General features: G+C 40.5%; 1 protein-coding gene across 1 annotated transcript in view; it reads right to left on the bottom strand.

Moving 5' to 3' along the window:
- cog5 (component of oligomeric golgi complex 5) overlaps positions 1-14,868 on the bottom strand; it is a 73,319-nt gene extending 58,451 nt beyond the window's left edge. Inside the window, exons 1-6 of the mRNA XM_036148927.1 lie at positions 14,756-14,868; positions 14,352-14,491; positions 12,408-12,465; positions 10,875-10,929; positions 10,314-10,383; positions 4,943-5,063 (exon numbers count right to left, since the gene is read on the bottom strand). Of these exons, the coding sequence (XP_036004820.1) occupies positions 4,943-5,063; positions 10,314-10,383; positions 10,875-10,929; positions 12,408-12,465; positions 14,352-14,491; positions 14,756-14,801 (490 nt within the window). The 5' untranslated portion in view covers positions 14,802-14,868. The remainder of the gene's footprint in view (positions 1-4,942; positions 5,064-10,313; positions 10,384-10,874; positions 10,930-12,407; positions 12,466-14,351; positions 14,492-14,755) is intronic.
- Between the last annotated feature and the right edge of the window lie 4,654 nt (positions 14,869-19,522).

Here is a 19,522-nt window from a genome sequence, read left to right as displayed (position 1 = left end):
TACTTGCTTTTACAAGTGTTACTTGAATTAGAATATAAATATAACTGAAAAGCTTATTTAATTGAGTAATTCAAATCAAAAGGTGAAACACATAGAAGTTTGTATTTTTGTGAATTCTAATTATTCTGCCCAACAGGTAATGACCATGCAGAATTTAGTTAATTTTTTTTTAAACACTACATAAGAGCAATAAAAATAAGTGCAGAAATATGATGTTATGGCCAACAGTCATTGGGAAGACTGCTGACTTGACAGCTATTAGCTCCTTTCACAAAATACTTCAAGGTAGGATTCAGGAGCCTTTCATGTTTTAAGGAGCTTTTTGTGTTTTGTGGCGAGGGGGGTTGAAGTCCACCAACCTCCCTGTTGGTATTGAAACACCTTTTTTTTTTTTTCCCCATCAGAGCCATCAACCAGGAAATCTTGGAGCACTTCCTGCTTCCTTCTGATAACAAGCTTTATAGAGATGTTGATTTCATTTTCCAGCAGCTTTTGGTAGCGGCACACATCGCTGGTGTTACCATGGTGATTAAATCTGACTGAACTTATGCAGCGCTTTTCCAGTCATACTGACCACTCAAAGCGCTTTACACTACAGCCACATTCATCCAATCACACTCACTAACACGCACACATTCATACACCAATACACAGATCTCTAGGCAACTTGGGGCTAAGTACTTTGCCCAGGGACACATCAGCATAGGACAAGGGGTAGCTGGAATCAAACCCACAACCTTTCGATTGCAAGATGACTATTGAGTCACAGTCACCGAAAAGCAGGTTAAGGTACCTCTGGCAAACTGGCCTGACCCAAACCCTGCAGAAAATCTATGGACTGTGGTCAAGAGGTTGGTAAGAGACGCCAGAACCAGCGATGCAGATGACCTGAAAGCCACTACCTGGGTTTCCTGAACACCGAAGAAGAACCACGGGCGGATCTCCTCCACGCCACGCAGCATGGATGCAGTAATTCATGAAAAAGAAGCACTGACCAACTACTAAGAAGATACTATGTGGTAAATGGACTTATTGTTTCCTAGGACCACTGTTCTGTATTAGGAATGTTTACTGACCATCCGCAGTCTGCCTCTGTATTAAACAACGTCTCATGCAATAGGATTTCTGTATCCAGTATGACATTTGGCTCCAGGCCCCTGGAAACATTGACCCTTGAGAACCTGCTCTGTTTTGCTTTATATCCTCTGATAAGTGAGAGCAGTGTGTGGCACAGAGATAACCGACAGCACAGATTTGGATGGCATCACCAACACCTTTTCTCTGTTGACAACTAAAGGTCACACAGTGGCATACACCGCCAATAGTTAGCAAGTGTTAATAACCAACACATTTTAAGAGATTGCTTAGAGCATTGAAGGAACTTTGTCCTAGAGAAGCTTAAACTATCTGATCTGGGTATAATGCATAAGCAGAACATTAAACCATCAAGTATCAGTTGAAGAAGGACTCAAACTGCTTCTCTAGAGCATGACCTCAAACACATGAACACATTATTCTTGTATTTGTAAAAGGGTGATTGAACCAACGCCTTTCTGTTCAGCTAAACATCGCTGGAGAGTTTATTGAAATGTCTACTAACATCCATGAACAATGCATGAATCTCTGCAACAAGATGAAGTAGAAGCCCGCATCAGATCAGGCACACATGTGGAGATGGCCGAGCTGCTTGGGCTGTGAACAAGCTCGCGCTGTAAAACTACGTCCAGCAGCAGCCGACCGTAAGCTGCTCCAAGGTGCAACATGCTGGGCAGGCAGCCAGCACGCGGGAAACAAAAGGGTGACCGGTGAAGAGAGCGCATGATAAAGCGTGACACCTACTCTAGACAGGAGTTTATAGGAAGAAACAAACCAGACCTCCATCATCACAAGGTTCTGCAACAGCTGACCTGAGGGAAGGCTGATAACTCTCCTTAAGGCTGACTCCAGCTAGTTCTGCAAAAACCAAATTAAATTTTCTCCTTACATACTAGAAAACTAAACTAAGTACAGATGTGATCCACCACTGCCTTCACTTACAGCTAAACACTCAAGCCTTTAACGACAATACTCAAAATCAACCAATTCGTTTATTAACTCAGTGGTTCTCAAATGTTTTTCTGTTGCGACCCCTTTGAAGAAGGAAAAACATTCAGGCCCCCACATCGCAATAAAATGGGGCAAAACTGTAAATGTTATTGTTTTCTGTTTTAATGCATTAAAGCAGATTACCAGAATCCCTTTTAAAATTTAGAACATATCTATGGGTTCATTTATAACATATAACAATAGTTTCTAACAACTAGAATGTTTCAACATTGCCAGACTTTTTTAACTATATACTATTAACAACAATATAAATGAGATTTAGCCCGACTCATACCTGCAGTCAACTTTTAACTACTTATGAACCTCATGTGGCAAAAATAATATCAAGCCATCAATATTAAAGACAAACTTCATCAGTGGTTTCCCAAACTTTTCTTGGTGCACCCCCCTGTAATTTAAAATAAGGTTTTCACGCCCCCATCTAACCAATCTTTTCAACAGATGAACAAAAAAAAGTCAACTGCATTAAAACATAAAATAAACTGCAATCTTCTTTAAATCCAAAAACGACCACTTTTAAAGTGTAATTGTTTAGTTTAACTGTCTATTTTACTGTGTAATTGAATTAAACATTGCCCTCAATATATCATTTCTAAATATCGTTTAAAAATTGGTAATTTTTCCCGTCTTATTCTAGACATCTATTCCTAAATGGTCGGGCCAATCACGTTGCAGTGTTGAGGTTTAAGGTGGGACATACCGGTAAGACATAAGCAAGAGCCCACAGCCCAGGAGGATGTGTTGTCATTACCCGAGCTGTACCGTTGGCTCCTTTGCGCATGCGCGAACAGAATAACTTCTGTGAAAACAATTTTTAGTTTTTCTTGTTTTTTTATTCTTTTATTTTGGGCGGAGTGTTTATTTTTGTACTTTGTTGTAATCGTGTGAATATTGCGTGATTTAAAGGCAATAACAAAAATACAGAATGGGTAAATGGTTAAATTGCATTTTGATGGAGGCTTTAACAGTTCTGAGGATGCGCAATGAATACGTCACACAGAGCAAAGATTGAAATTCATTTAAATATTTGATTTTCTCTGTACTTAACAGTGTTGATCACAAAATAGATCCGTTTGCTGTCTTTTCTCACCTACAGTTATGTTTTTGCAAGAAATAAATGACCAATAGCGACCATAACAACAAGGTCTTCTCTCGTCTTTGATGGATCCACCAGATGGCGCACTGACAGCAAAAATATGTACCGGTAACAGCTCAATAGCTTTAATAAATAAACTACTACAGGATATTTTTAGTACAAAATAATCATAGTTGCCAGGTTGGTTGTGTTCCCCACTATTTGAGAAGCACTGCATTCACTGAGCTTTCATTCTGACCAACCACATAAAAGCTGTGGAACAGCTTCCACATACAAAGCAAGCACCTCACATAATCTACATTATTATGGAGCGCCAGCAAATAATATTATCTGCGTTTATTGTAAATCAAAATGATAAACTTTTTTGTTTGTTTAATATGCTATAGAAATAAATTTAGACGAGTGAGTGGATTCCCAACCAATGAGGATTTTTAAATGTCCTGTAAAACTTTTGTTCAAACGGAGCGGTGCTTATATTTGGAGGAAAAGCCATAAAAAAATTAAACCAAGAAAGACCTTTAAGTGTTAACAGACAACAAAATGCAGAACAGAAAGAAGGACCTGGGAGTTAATCTTCTTTACTAAACTGTGTTAAATTTCCTGAAGGAATCAGGACCTACGTGCTGACTTAAACCATAACAACAGGGAGTAAAGAGAAGCAGTCATTGTCTGGATGAAAGAGGAATTCATGAGACGAATCCTGAAACTGGTTCAAGAAACGATGCAGAAATGTTTTGGTGGCATTCTAATGAAACAAAGATGGCCGCCTGAAGAAAGCAAACACCAGGTAAAGCAGCAGGGCACATAATAGTTATGTGTAAAGGTGGACATTGACATTTTGGCTCTTGTTCCAGTCTGTTATATTAAAGCTTTTTTGAATGGACCGTGCCGCTAAAGCTAATCTGTTAACAGGTATATGAGAACGGTAGAATCTCACTGGAAAAGATTGTTAAACAAGGGGAAACCCATGCCTTAAATGAGACCTGTGGCTCGTGTCACACTGTCTGGACTCTAAAGCTTCTTAATTTACCAAGTTCAAGTTAGGCCAGCTAAAATCCATCTGTTTGTCTTTCCCTGTTTTTTAGAGCAGTAGTGAACCGGCCCAGTAAGAAGAAACTGAACCTGTGTCTCCGCACACCGTTCCCATCCCGCTGCACTTTGTTGTTAACATTTTGAATGCTACATGGTTCTAACTGCATCATCCAACATACAGTCTACAAATTCTGCCATCTATGAGGAAAATAGGGACAGAACTACTGATTGGACAGGACAAGTTAGGTTATAAAGTGATGCTTGTGCCTGTTTCTGTTTAGTGTACGGTATATTATATTGAACCCTCCCAGAACAGCACACCTTTGTTCACTGGAGCACACCCGTACCATGCAACACCCAAAAGCAGCTGAAGATGTGTTTTTACATTTGGTCATCTGATGCTCTGCCTCCTTTTAAATTAAACATAAATTTTGCTCATGTCAGGGGAAAAACAAAAAAAATCAGCTTGAGGCAGATGCTACAAGCACTTTTGACAAAGTGCTAGCAAAACCAGACGCAAAAGTCTCATCAATACATATTCAACACAATCACAGACGTCGTGCAAGCCTTTCATTTCAAACAACTTGTCATTTTGCGCTGCTATTTTTAGCTGAAACTGTTCTACGAAGGATTTTCTGCAGCTTTGAAAAGTGCATGCTGCCACCTGACAGGGTTGGGGCGTAGAAAGGAATCGTTGGAGAGCCTTACCTAGTTCGTTGATACTCTGAGCAGCCTTGGTGATCTCCCTGCTGCCGCCCTGCAGCTGGCCCTGCAGCCTCTTGCTCAGGTACAAGATGCGAATGATCCTCCGCAGCAGGTCGCAGGCCACCTGGAGCAGAGGGACACGCTGAGCGGGACGGTACCAGGACAATGATACAGAGAACACCGCAAACGCATCTCCCCTGAAATCTATAGATTGAAACGGACATACTGATTAATACTAAAACTGATGCATGGTTTTCAATAGGTTTTACAAATAACACCTTGAAAACAGTGTCCCAGTCCCTCCTATGCAGCATAGCATATGTCACCGAAGGACCTTATGTTCATGGTTGCTGTGTCCACCAAACTTGGGGCAAGGTTAAAAAAAACATTTTATGACCATCTTTCTTTAGAGAATCTCTGGAGGAGCTGCAAGGATCCGTAGCTCAGGTGGCGGAGAAGAGTCAAAAACAAAAGGAAGACAGGGCCTCTGCTGCAACCGGAAGTGTTTAAGTATCTTGGTGTCTGGTTCATGAGGGATAGTAGGATGGGAGACGAGACGGACAGACGAATTAGGGCTGCATCTGCAGTAATGTGGGCGCTGCTCTGGTCCCTTGTGCTCAAGAAAGAGTTTAAGCCGAATGACAAAGCTCTAGGTTTACCAGTCCATCAACGTTCTGACCCTCACTTATGTTCTGGATGATGGCCAAAGGAATGAGATCCCTGATACAAGCGGACGAAATGAGCTTCCTCCAGAGGGTAGCCGAGCTGAGTCTTAGACATAAGGTGAGGAACTCTGTTATCCGGGAGGAGCTCAAAGTACTGCCCTGGGAAAACCGTGCGGTCCCCCAGAATGAGCTGGAGGATGCCACCGGAGAAAGTGATGTCTGGATTTCTTTCATGAAACGGTTGCCCCAGCAACCCCATCTCAGATAAGCGGGAGACAGTAGGTGGCTGGATGGGAGCAGCAATGCTGAGATGGACCAGAGAGAACATACATCGCATCTGTTTTTAAATCTCTGCACCGGCTTTCCATCCATGTTAGAATTTACATAAAAAAAAAATGACCAATAAGCAAAATTTCATTATTTAAGAGAGAAATAAGTGAAAAATGTGAAGAACTAAAGGTTTCTCTTTAGATGGACTATGGTTAAATGTCACGCACCCTCAGCGTTGTTCTGCAATCTCTTGTTTACTTAGCCGGGCCGGCCGAGCGTGCACAGATCCCACTCAGGACTTAGCCACTCCCTGCCCATAAAAGGCCACCGCCTCTGAAAGGTGACGCCGTTTTGCTGTGAATTTATCCTTTGCAAATATGCGCATAAGAGCCGATGGGGGAGAAGGGGAAATAGGTGCCGGGTTGCAGCTGTAGCAGAGGTAAAGATAGGCGTGGCTTGATGCATCTTGTTTTGGTCTACAGACAGTGCTCAAGCACCACCTAGTGGTGAAATATTGTTTATTGCTCATTTAAAGTGTAACTCACCCCAATGTAAAAGCATAACAGCTCCCCCCAAATAAATTTTGAACAATGCTACCAAAGTGGGCAGTGCCAAGAGACCCTGAGGGGCAGGGCTGATTGTTGGGGCTAATTTACTTTTCTGTAAAGAAAAGTAGATTTTGATGAGAGTTACCCTTTAAGACAGCCGGATCCGGCCCGCCGAACAATTTAGTCCGGCCCGGTGGCTAAATGCATTATCATTATACAAAAACAAAAAAGAAAAAAAGAAAAAAAAAATTTTTTTTCAGTGTCCTGTCTTACAATGTGGCAATACGAATTATTGTCTTAATGCCAAAAAGAGCTCATCAGATTTGATTTCACAAGTGGAGCAGTACTGATTTTGCCATAGTGCTCCGCTTTATTTATGAATGTGAATAGTTTTATTATGATTCATGCGGGAAATATCTTAAATGATATGGACACTACAATGGGAAAGTAGGAGAGGAAAGGAAGAACAAGAAGAAAAAAGAAAAGGTGAAAGAAAGAGGAGATAAAAGGAAGAGAATGATAAAACAATTCTTGAAAAAAACATGTAGTTCGTTTAATTGAAAATATGCAGTTCCTATATTGTCCACGAGGGGCTCTGTATTTTAATTAGCAGATTAAGCTTCAGGTGTGGAAAATTTTAAATAATTTCTTAGTTTTTAATCTGTTTGATGTATTTTGTCATGTAGGACTGTGTTTTTAAGTTCCAAAAAATGTGAATAAATGTTTTTCAACATTGTATAATCACTGTGATCAGTTCTTATGCATAATGCACAAGTAAATGTTTAACTGAGTAAAAGTATTGTTGAAATTGCACATACTTTTCTTAAAAACGCTGAGGTTATTCATAATATATTGTGTAAAAGTGAAATTAATTTAACATAAAAATCAAACAACAAGCCCACATTTATTAGATCTATTTAATCTTGCAATAAATTTACTCATGTGGCCCTCTTGAGATCAGATTAAGCTGTATGCGGCCCCTCAACCAAAATGAGTTTGACACCCCTGCTTTAAGATGCATTAACTGGTTTTTAAAAGAATTAATGGTTTTAGTCCAACTAATCCCCAAGGTCCTCTCATATTTTTAAAAGCAGAATAAAAACATAGCTTTGCATGTTTTTATTTTCTCTCTCAGATTCCAGGTAAAAGCGTCTTTGGTTTGTTTAATGGCAGTTTTAATGTAATCTCGATACCATTATTATTACTTGTCTTGTATTTTTAGCTTTATGATACATGAAATACTACTGTACAGTTTACCTCTATCTATTTTTTCTGTGATTAAACTTTAAGTCAGGGCTGGACGATAATTCAATAACAATACATATCGATGTTTCCGTCAATCTCTAGTGTCCTCATTTACAATTGTGTTTCCACTATTCAAGAGTTTCTGTGACATTTTATTCTGGTTTTCTACTAATGCTTAAATGTTCGTTATAATTTCCCCCCAAAATAACTTTCACCTTATATTTATTGTATGAAAAGAGTTCCATAAATAAAGTCTTATTTATTGATCTGACCACACCGTTTATGGTAATGTAACAAAATTCAGAAGTATGAATATTTGTGCAGGGCACTGTGCAGATACGGGGCTGCACATTGGAATAGTTTACTCTGGTACCTTGCAGCAAGAAGGTTTTGGGTTTGAATTCCTAGGATTTTTATGTGTGGAGTTTGCATATTCTCTCTGTGCATGTGTAGGTTCTCTCCAGGTACTCCAGCTTCCTTCCACTGTCCACCTGCAGGCTGACTAGTTGCTCTAAATTGCCCGTAGTCGCTGTGTTGCCCTTTGATGGACTAGTGACCTGTGCAGGGTGTGCCCTGCCTCTCACCTGATGAACACCAGAGATTGGTACCAGAACCCTCACAACCCTGCAGTACAGTACCTAGTAACATACGCAGAGAAGACAAACAGAAAGATATGTTGACGACAAAGGGAAAGCTGAAAATCTAAAGTCCTGACTGCATCCTTCACTAAGTGGGTCCTGTGCAGCCTTAAGGCCTGAGTCCAAGACAGTGAAAGTGATTACTCACACACAACGTCAGAGCAGAACAGGACCAGAAGCCCCAGAGAGAGACATAAGAACGACACAGAGCTTTTTACAACCACTGTTTTATCAATATTTAATCCTGCCGCCTCTTGGCTGTACGAACAAGTGAAGAGTACCTCCTGCCTACATAAGAGCAAATACTTGTTTTGACGATGTAGATTTCACTGTCAGCTTGGAAAGCTTTTACACCAAAACAAATCCGTATTTTATGGAATAAAAATCCAAGCAAGGTTGGTAAAAAGCAGGAGGTACTTCTACTTAGGGGGTTCTAAGTTGATACACGTGTAACTCACAGAATGATAATACATCACACTATATCACTATCTAGCTTCTTTTTTTTTTTTTTTTTTTGAAAATCCAACTTTGTCAAAATTCTAAATCAGCATTGAATAAACAAAATATATATAAAAAAAAACTATGGTGCTGCTGATCAGCTAAGGTAAGGCAAGGCAAATTTATTTATATAGCACAATTCAGTACAGAGACAATGCAAAGTGCTTTACATGATTAAAATATAGGAAAATAAAACAGAATAAAAGCAAGTAGGAATAAAATGTAGAAACAAAATAAAACATTAAAAAAGTTTAACTAATGATGTTTCAGTAGAACAGTTTAATTAGAACAGTCGAAGGCAGTCCTACACAAATGTGTTTTTAATCTTGATTTAAAAGAATTCAGACTTTCGGCACTTTTACAGTTTTCTGGAAGTTTGTTTCAGATAAGTGGAGCATAGGAACTAAATGCTGCTTCTCCTTGTTTGGTTCTGGTTCTGGTTCTGCAGAGCAGGCTGGAGCCAGAAGACCTGAGTGGTCTGGATGGTTGATACACTGATAACAAGTCTGTGATGTATTTAGGTGCTAAGCCATTTAGGGATTTATAGACTAACCATCACCACACCTACTGACCATCATCGGTGTGAGCACCTCTGTAAAACTAGGGGTATTTCCTTTTGTTGCTTTGGAGCAGGGCTCATCAATTCCAGTCCTAGAGGTCCGGACCGGTGTCCCTGGTCCAACACACCTGAGTCAAATAACCAGTTCATTAGCAGGACTCTGGGGAACTTCATAGCATGCTCAGGAGATAATCCAGCCCTTTGATGCAGGTGTGTTGGACCTGGGAGGGACACATCTAAGAGCTGCAGGACACCGGACCTCAAGGACCGGTATTGAAGACCCGGGGTCTAGGGCAAACAGGTGTGTGCATGTTAACATGACGCCAAGGCAGAAAGATATCAGCAAAGATGTTAAAGAAGCAGCTGTAGCTGCCGATGAATCTGGGACAGTACTGTGATTTCTCTAACTGCAAATCAATTAGAGAAATATGGATATGGTGTGTTTGGATGCTAACAAACTGCAGGAGATCTGGAAAACTTGGACAAATAAGTCCAAAGTAGAAATGTTTGCTCTTAGGACACAATGTGAGATTTTCACAAAAAATATACAAGATCAGATAAACTTCACACCAACAGTAACACAGGGAGGTGGAAGGGTAATGATATGGGCTTTTGTTTTGTAGCCACGGATGTAAACCACCTTGTAGTCAGTGATTAGACCATGAACTCTAAGTAAAACTATTTAAACCTAAATATACTGATGCAACAAGATGTTGCTCCCTACTGCAGAGTCAAATCTATAGCTCTAAAATTGTTGTTAAAAAGTTATAGAGATGAATCTGCTGGATTTCAGCTTCATTTTGGTTTCACAGGGACACCGCTGACATCTTTATCTGCTCTAAGACATAACAAGAACTTTATATTTTTCACCAGTTCTTGGAAAAGCAAAAGAACTTTTTACCATCGTTGTAGCAAATGATCAGCAAGTAGGTAGAGTAAATTCAGAGTTACCTGCAGTCTGGCTAGCTGGGTGATCCTGGCCACAATCTTGTTATAAGGATCAACGATCTTTGTCTTTATCCTGGAAAGAGATGGTGTGGCGTTATAACTATCAGACCGCTTGCTTACAGCAAGAAAAAAAACGCTACGAAAAGGGGAAAAGCTAATATTAAAAGTGCCCTTAAAGACGTCACAGGGCATGTAGAGGCTCCTGTTCAACACTGGCAAACCTACTTTCTAAGGTAAAATCTGAGGTAAACATCCAGGTAGGAAGAGGAGCAGCTTTGTGGCACTGAGAATGCTCAATCACACACCAGTTAGAAGCATTGTGATCTTCAACAAAGCTAAACCGCACCAAATTAAAAAAAAGTATAAGTTTCATCACCATAGTTCCAGCATTGGGAAGAATGTCCAGAGCTGACTTTATTTAGAGTCTGAGAACATTTCTGGTTCAGCAGGTCTGTTGCCGTTTCAAGTTCCTGAGATCGTTCAACCTTGGGGTTCGACTCGGCTTTGTTGGATCTACAGCCAAATTCCAGCTCAACCCCCTGGTGATTCATGTTGGTTATTTACCTGTCAACAGCAGCCTGCAGGGCACTGATCCTCGTCTGCATCATCTGAAGAACCCCTGAAAATACCAGAACAATTCTCTTTTAGATCATGAGATATAAAGAGCTCGCTTAAGAGAATGCACTAGCTCCATCTGGTGGTATGGTTCATGAACTGCAAAGCTGAAGGAGCATTAAAACTAACAGTTGTAGACATGTAAGTTTGTATAAAAGCTACAGATCCGGTTCAGAACACTTTTTATCCTGGGTGAAATGGTCCTTCCATCCTGACAGTAGTCAATACATTATGTATTCAGAAAAAGGAGGTTAAAAAAAGTGATCTCTGTGAGAGCTCCCTGATTTGTCAGAGTTTTGGTTCTGCTCTCTGTCCCACAAGTTCCTGTGTTACTTTTTATTCACCTCATCTATTGGCTGTCCCCCATGCCAATCAATGTGATGCGCTCCACGTAACAGCAGTGTCTGGAAAAGCCTGAGAACAATTTCAGGTCACAACAGGCCGTAGGAGATTCCAGATGGGAATAAGCTGACTCAGCACTTCCTGAGGCTTGACCAGCCAGCCCCCCCTGCTCAGTCTAACATGCTCCATGCACCCTCATCCTGGACGACTGCCTGTTCTCCTCCCCAGAACTGCACATCTTTCAGTTCTCAGCTATCATCTGCAGGTCCGGATGGCATCAGCCCCGGGCTTCTGAGATGCTGCATGGGGCACATCTTCACCATACGTCTGAAGCAGAGGAGAGTACCACAGCTGATCCTCAACCATCTTCGCCCCCTGGTGAGGTCTTCACCGGATGCTCTGCAGTTCGCCTACCAGCCTGGCATCTCTGACAAGCTGGTCTGCAGCACGGGACCACCGCAGGGAACTGTCCTGGCACCGTTTCTGTCTGGTGAGCAGATTTCTCCATCAGCTCACCGGGCTGCCAGCTTCAGAGGTTCTGACTCGGCCATAGTCGGTCTCATCACAGAGGAGGACGAATCAGAATGCAGACGGTGGATCCAGAGCTTTGTAGACTGGTGCCAGCAGAACCCCCCCTCATGGTAAATGCAGGGAAAACAAAGGGGCGGGTGGTGGACTGTCGCAGGAGCGGTTCACCTGTTCGGAGAAACTTTCCCAGGCAGACAGACGAGAAAAACCAAATACTGAATAGTGCTACAAGCTAAGCTAACAGTGACACTGATGTTTAAGAGCGACAAATGAAGGTCAGTAGAGCTCCTGTATTTGGTGAGACCTGATAAAGCGCTTCTATAAATGAAAAGAAAACTCGATTCAGAACTCTGAATAAACCGCTGCAGCCTGTTGCCTTGTTTCATCACACGGACCTCTTCATGAGTGCTAGTCTTCCTACAATTTGAGGATTCAAAAACAATAAACCTCTACACTTCCTTATTTATTAAGATACACCATGGCGGACCACTATCCATTTATCATTTGGGGCCAATGTCTCCGACTTTTTTTAATGTCACAATTACAGGAAATAAAATAGACATACAGTGTGCAGATTTCATGTTGCTTTTGTAAAGAGGACTGGCTAAATACCTTCAAGAGACTCGATCCCTGTTGCCTGAGCCAGTAAGTCTTCGTGCCTTGCCACCACCTGGAACGAAAGGAGAGTTTGGATTTCCACAGTGATGAAAAACAAAATTAAGGGCCAAAAATATGGAGAAAAATATGGAATCCCTATGCATGGAGAGTCTTTAAATGTTTCTGAACAACCTTTATTTAAATGCTGCAGTTTACAAAACATGCCTTTAAATCCTAAATGACACTGCAGCAATTAATTACGCGTTAAAACAGAATTACTTAAGGTTTGTGTAAATTTTGTATATTCCCAACACTGTTTATTCTCAACCTCAGCTGCAGCTGTTTAATTCTGAAACCTGTATGCATGAGTTGTGTCATTCGAAGATCCTTTGACGGTTTGTCAGATGAAGTCGTTTGCTTTGACATGCAAGCCTTTAGAAAATGTGCGCTAGACTACAATGTAACTCCTTTTTAAAAACACTTGGATTAGAGATCCGTGCCCATATTCACAAAGATTCCTAAACTTCTTTAAAAAAAAACACACAACACACACACACAATTATTAATATGTAGATAAGATAAGCTTTATCTTCCCCATAGGGGGATTAGTTTCAGTGGCCAGATGGGTTAAAGTTGTAACCTAATTTACTAAAGCCACAATGAATAATAGGAAAACATTTTTAAATAATCAGGAATAAAATTGGAGAAATATACAAAGACTATAGTATAGAGAATTTTTTATATTATTTACAGAAATGGCCACAATAGTAAACATTTTAGAAGAAATTAAAAAGGTTCCAGATAATGATATACATAAATACACACTCTAGACAAGATAAAAAGTGTGCGTATTTTCTGTATTGCACATGATGATCCCAGCATTCAGAGCCTAAATGGTCATATAGAAGTCCGCTTGTGTGATGCCATCTCCTCTCTGGATTTTGAGTGCTTCTCACTTTCCAGGTCACCCTAGGTTCTTATGCTGAATAATGTGGTGTTTCTATTCTAAGATCATACTATAATGCAGACGTGTCCTAGCTGACACATCTTCCCCTAATCAGTCATTCTGTCCAACCTAAGTGTGTCAGCCTCTGTGCCTCCAGAGTCCGTTATCCATCTGTAATTCTCCATGGTAACTGCCTTTCGTAGTTTAGTCTCTGTAATCTCATTATCCCTAACAAGTCCCCCTGTTGATGTGCCCAAAAAGTACATAACAACAAAACAGTTCAAATGTCCATTAGCCCCCCTGTTGGTGTGCCCCAAAGGCACAGCACAACAAAAGCAGTTCCAAAAAAAAAAGAAAAAAAAAAGGAGCTGGACTAACATCAATGGAAACATGCATCACCAATCAGCATGAATAATTCATTTATCACCCAAGACCACAGTCTCAGCATTTATCTACAATTTAGGGTTCAACTAATTGAGTAAGGCCTGTTTTAGGTTCCTACGCGCACATTATTTTAATTTCATATTAGACTAGGCAAAACAAGCACGAAAGGACCAGTATGGCGACTGAACATAACAAGGAAATGAAAATGAGGAGGAGAGTGTAGATGAGGTGCGTTCAAACATTTTGATGGTGTGTGACGATTGCTTAATTTGCTACGTTTCATCCTCATGTCACATTTATTAATCCAGTCTAATCGGTTAATTTCTTTCTTTTGATCACTAGAAGTGTCATTTGTGGGTGATTTTCCTCTTGTAGTATGACCCAATCACAGCAGGTAGCAGACGGGTAAGCCACGCCTCCTCACTAAAATAAGAATTTCTGTCGTCTCCAGACAGGAGCTATCTGGAGAACCTTTGGGAACAGGGGCACTGGTTTTTAGAGAACCATCTAGAACACTGTTCTCTAGCTCAGAGTGGCGACCAGAGAGAGGATAACCATCCACGATCAAGCCAGTCCACAGATGCAGTGGTCGTGGCTTCCTGTGAATGGAGTGGCTGTGGCTGCTTTACCTGGCTGTGCAGCTCCTTGTCCAGCTGGCTGATGCCCTGTGCCAGCTTTGCCAGCTGCTCAGCGATGACAGCATGATGGATAGCCTGCGCCGTGTACGTCTTCACGTCAAAGTCTTCGTCCAGGAAATCCGCGTAGCACTCTACAAACACAGCAGCAGGTCACCACAGTCTCTCTCCCCCCAGCATAAAGCAGGCGACCAAACGGCGAGAGGCGCGTCAGAGAACCGAGCAGTCTTCTCACTGCATTAAAAGCCTGAGACTCTATTTAAGCTGTTATTAAACACCTTCCAGGCACTACAATGGAGATTTAACACGTAGAAGAGCTAGAAAAGCCAGTTACGTTACACAGCAACCCTGTTCAATAATTACTCTGTCACGTCTTGGTTTATAAAAAACAGACTCACCATCTTTCAGAAGTGAATTCGTGGAAGCTTCTTTTCCATCCTCCATGTTGACACTTCCGTGTGTGACGTAGTACTGCGTCTTCTTCTTTTTGTTTAATGGCGGTTGGCAAATAAGGTGCATTACCGCCGCCTACTGGAAAGGAGCGTGAACCGAATGCAGCTCAAATAAATACAAAAATAAAACCCAAATTCAAACAAATTACTGTCTTAAAAAACAAAATACTGCCACGTAGCTTTTATTTCTAAAGGCATTCTGTAGTAAATTAATAAGGTCTAGTTTTATTGTCATATTATTAGAGACTTACACTTAAGACAACTTTGTCATTTTGTATGCATACAGAACAAAATTTCGTTTGCATACAGCTTTAAAATTTCAGTGAATTGCAGTAGATTTCAGAATAAAGTAACTTTACAGGATAAAGTGCAAAAGTGATTTCACAGTACAGCAATTGAAATGTAAACACTGCAGGACAAATGTATTATTAAGATTTTGAATGAACTGATTTCTTTCATGATAATTCTTGCCAAGTGAAAAACATGCTGTCATATTTCCCTAATATATACATATAATGTACCAATAATGTACCAGTATGCCCAATGCTGAGTCAAGAGATGATTGCCTCTTCTCTACAATTTACCTAAGGATTTTATAAAGCCACCATCCTTTACTTTCTTCCCCCATTCCTTTTACCACCTTCCTTTCATTTTTGTCTCATTATGCCCTTTATTTTCGTTATACTAAACTAAACACTAATCAAATACCAGTTGGGTGCTCTCCTTAGCCATCATATCTGCCATTTCATTCCTCTTAACCCCATAATATAAAGTGAACTATAACCCTCATCATACTGATTCTATTGTATTTCTATCAATACATCTGGTCAACTATCTGACTGGTTGAACTGCCAAATGACAAAAGATGAACTGGAATCTGAGCAAATGATTGACTTTAATGGTCTTACCTTTTCAAACCACTGAGTAGCTCATAATATTCACTGTATAGTATAAAATGAAACGTCAACACTAATCCTTTTCCCTACTTTGATGCAAAATTTTGGACAATGAATCCTATCCCTATCCAATAATTTTTTTAACTATCTTTGAATATTTATAATAATAATAATAATAATAATAATAATAATAATATTGCTTGATGGAATCCTGTATTCAAAATAAAATATTTATCCTTGCTCTTCATTTCCAATGAAGTAAAATCAACTGCAGCATCAGGTAGCTAACCTGGCAAGTCACATTGATCACGTGTAGCGCTGTTTTCAAAATCGTGGGTTCTTACAAAACATGTGATGGCAGCAGCTACACGTACATCCTCCTGCGCTGCCATCTTTATTTTGGCCTGGCTGTCGGCTCGGCAGCTCTTGCTTTCTTCACAGCCTTAAATTCCACCTTAAACCATAATACTGCAACACGATTGGGCCAAGCCATCTTTGATCCAGGCCCAAACGACTGAGATGGAATGGGACTTTTCTGTGGCCACAAACGCATCTGAGCTGTGAGTCCCTGTGTCCCCTCCCCTTGTTACCATGGGCCTCTTTGGCTGCTTCTCTGATTTATGCTCTCCTTGCTCAGACAGTCAAGGACTGTCAATCCATGCTTTAGTCTCTTCCACAACTTCATTCCCGATGGGCCTGCTGGCCTCCTTGGTTCCTTGTTCTGGAACAAACCTCTGAGACCCTCACAGGACAGCTTAATGTGCAGGGAGAAGAAATTACCCATTCCAGGACTGTAGGTGTCTGCCAACATGAATTCTGAAGTGGTGCAGGATTTTACTGTGACGTGTCACAGTGAAAACGTCTGAACAGAAATCCGCAGACATTTTGAAAACCATCTTTCCTTGTTCTTCCACTTCACACATTGACATTTTGCTGGCTCATGCAGTGTCTTGTACCGAGACCCATTTGAAATTATAACCCGACGTATTGATTTGCATTCTTTGGGATTTTATGGAGATTTTATGAAGTTTTATGTAGTTTTGACTGGCAAAAGTGTGATGAGTACTTGAAAAATAAATGAACATAAAACATGTTTTTTAGTACTCTATGCTTTGACAATTTCCCAGCATGGAAAACCTCAGGACGTCTGGGTAGACCTCAAGTTGGCATTTCCTATGAACCATCTTTTCCTTTAGTAATCCTTCCGTCTCCTCATTCGTGTTCGCTTCATCCTTTAGAGTCCCCTCTAACAGCTTTCTGATAGTCTTGTCTTGATCTGTTTTGAGGCAACAGACTGGGAAGAGCGGAAAGAGTAAAGATGGCGGATTGGCGGTGCTGGTGAACAAACGATTGTCACCCAGGACATGTCACTGTGAAGTCTCGTCTCTGCAGCCCGGATATTAGCGTGTTACCAGTGAGTTTTCTTCATCATTATTTACACAGAGGGTTCACTAATGTTATTTTGGCAACAGTCTACATTCCACCATCAGCTGTTGTCGACACAGCATGCAATGTCGTCTGCTCTGTTGTGAATATAAGCACAGATACAACACACCAATGCATTTGTGGCAATATCTGGTGATGGTAATCATGCCTCACTCTCTGCTACACTTCCAACTTTTCAACAGTTTGCGACCTGCTCTACCAGAGAAATAAAAAAAAACAACAACAGAAAGCCGAGGAAACCCTTGAAGGTTGTTTTGAGGCAACAGACTGGGATGCACTGGGCCGGCCACATTCAGAGGACATCAGTGCTATGACTGAGTGTGTGACTGACTATGTATTCTGCATTCTGCATAAATTCAGAACAAAATCATTTGTTCTGAATTGGTGCTATTTAAATAAAATGAATATAATCCAACAGCAGTGATTCTGCCATTTTCCCATTACATGAACTGAATGCAGCAAGAAAATAATCCCTCCTTCCCCATCTGTTCAAGAAGAGACTGAACACTTTTAGGAACATCAACATTTATTTCACGCGATATAAAACAGATGGGGTATGAACCTTTTGCATATTGACCCTAATAATATTAACAATAACATCTTATAATATTCACTCTTATGTTCAGCTCGTAGATAAATTATGCTTTCTTTCTTTTTTTTTTTATTATTTTGTTGTTTACAGTTTATACATGTCTTAAATTTATTTGATGTCCTGAAGTGCCAAAGTCCGCCTTATTGCTTCATACGTGTGCTATTCTCCTACTCGTCAACATCTAGGACAGATTCACAACCTCTTTGTTTTTGTCTGCTAGCTAAGCAAACCAAAAGTGAGACAGAGGAAAACAGAAGACACAAGCTGCAAAAGCAGACAAAAAAATCTGAAGCATTCTAATACTTTGCATGCTCAACAGACTCGAGAGATTTAAACCACCCGATCCAAATAAATATCTCAAAAAGAGTTAGTTGTCTAAAAAAAGAAGATAAGGAATAGCAGCATGAAGTGGCACCATTTTTATGTAAAATTGGCTTTATGTTTGTATATATTTATAATTTATATATACTTTATCTGCATATATGACAAAGGACAACCTGTGTTGTAGCTGTGAAAACAAGAAGCCTTCGGTCCTAAACAACACAGAGATCTAAATGAGAGCTAAAAATCAGCAAGCTTCAGTGGTAACTTGGGCTTGAATTAAAGCACTGCATGGGTTTGAAACTTTTCTTAGGCCACTGGATCACTAGCTGTACACTCACCTTCCGCTGCTTATGGACATTGCCTCTTCCACATGTGCCAAGAAATCCCACACTAATATTTCTCATGTTCAGATGAATTTAAAGGGGACATATCATGCTTTTCAGTTCTACTTTTAGACATTGAAATCATTCAGTTGTGGTCTATATAAAGCAGAACTGCATTGCTTTGGTCTAAATTCCTCATTAATTCACCTGCATGTTTCTTCTTTTTAACCCCTGCTCTGAGGTGTGTCTGAGAACAACTTGTTTTGGTGCCGTCTCTTTAAATCTAAAGGGGGAACGTCACAACCCGCCCGCCTCCAGGTCACCCTGATCAGCCATTTTTGAAGGATGCCGTGGGAAGGCGTAACGAAAAACCAAATATTTGGACTTATCCACAAGTAGCTTCAACAGCCTTGAGCTTGGGGAACAAATTCGCACCGAGAAATAACAATTGCAGCTTTGCAAAATTGGTTAGCTGGAAGTCCATGGCCTTGTTTAGGAGCTCTGCAGCAAATACTGTGATGTGTTAAAAAAAACACAGAACAGAAAACTGAATGGCTTGAAAAATATGACCCAAACAATATAAAGATATCTACACAGCCCTAGGACAGACTACATTTAAGTTTTCCTGCACTCCTAGAGACTCCAAGTACACAAAAATGTATGTAAGGGTTAAAAAAGTGGACTTTGCATGATATGTCCCCTTTAATACTGTCTCAAGAGCTCTGTATATTAACATCTATGTTTTTGGAAACACAATTCTATGGTGCTGATTGGTTGCTAAAACAAGTCCCACATGGAGTCAAGATTGAGAAAAGGTGTGCTCCTATTCAGAAGCTCTGATTCTAAAGTGGCTGCGAGACGGCCAAACGTGTCTGCCTAGGGCCTTGTTGAGAAACAATCAAGGAAAAGACATAACATCTTGAGTGGCGAAGAACTGCAGAGAACGCTTTAAAATGTTTGTTATTTTAAAGCGAGCTTCCAGTTCATGTTAAAGCTCCCTTTCGGTTGGGAATGAGCTTGCAAGTGCTTCAGATATTTCCCAGAGGTGGCAGGTATAGCTGATACAAAAAGGGTTCTTAGTGGTCAAAGAAATCTGGGGGACACAGGGATTTGGCATTGACTTGATTCTACA

This window comes from Fundulus heteroclitus, chromosome 17 (assembly GCF_011125445.2).
Source record: "Fundulus heteroclitus isolate FHET01 chromosome 17, MU-UCD_Fhet_4.1, whole genome shotgun sequence".
Taxonomy (NCBI): domain Eukaryota; kingdom Metazoa; phylum Chordata; class Actinopteri; order Cyprinodontiformes; family Fundulidae; genus Fundulus; species Fundulus heteroclitus.
The sequence above is the reverse complement of the archived record's forward strand: the minus strand, read 5'-3'. Positions and strand labels throughout refer to the sequence as shown.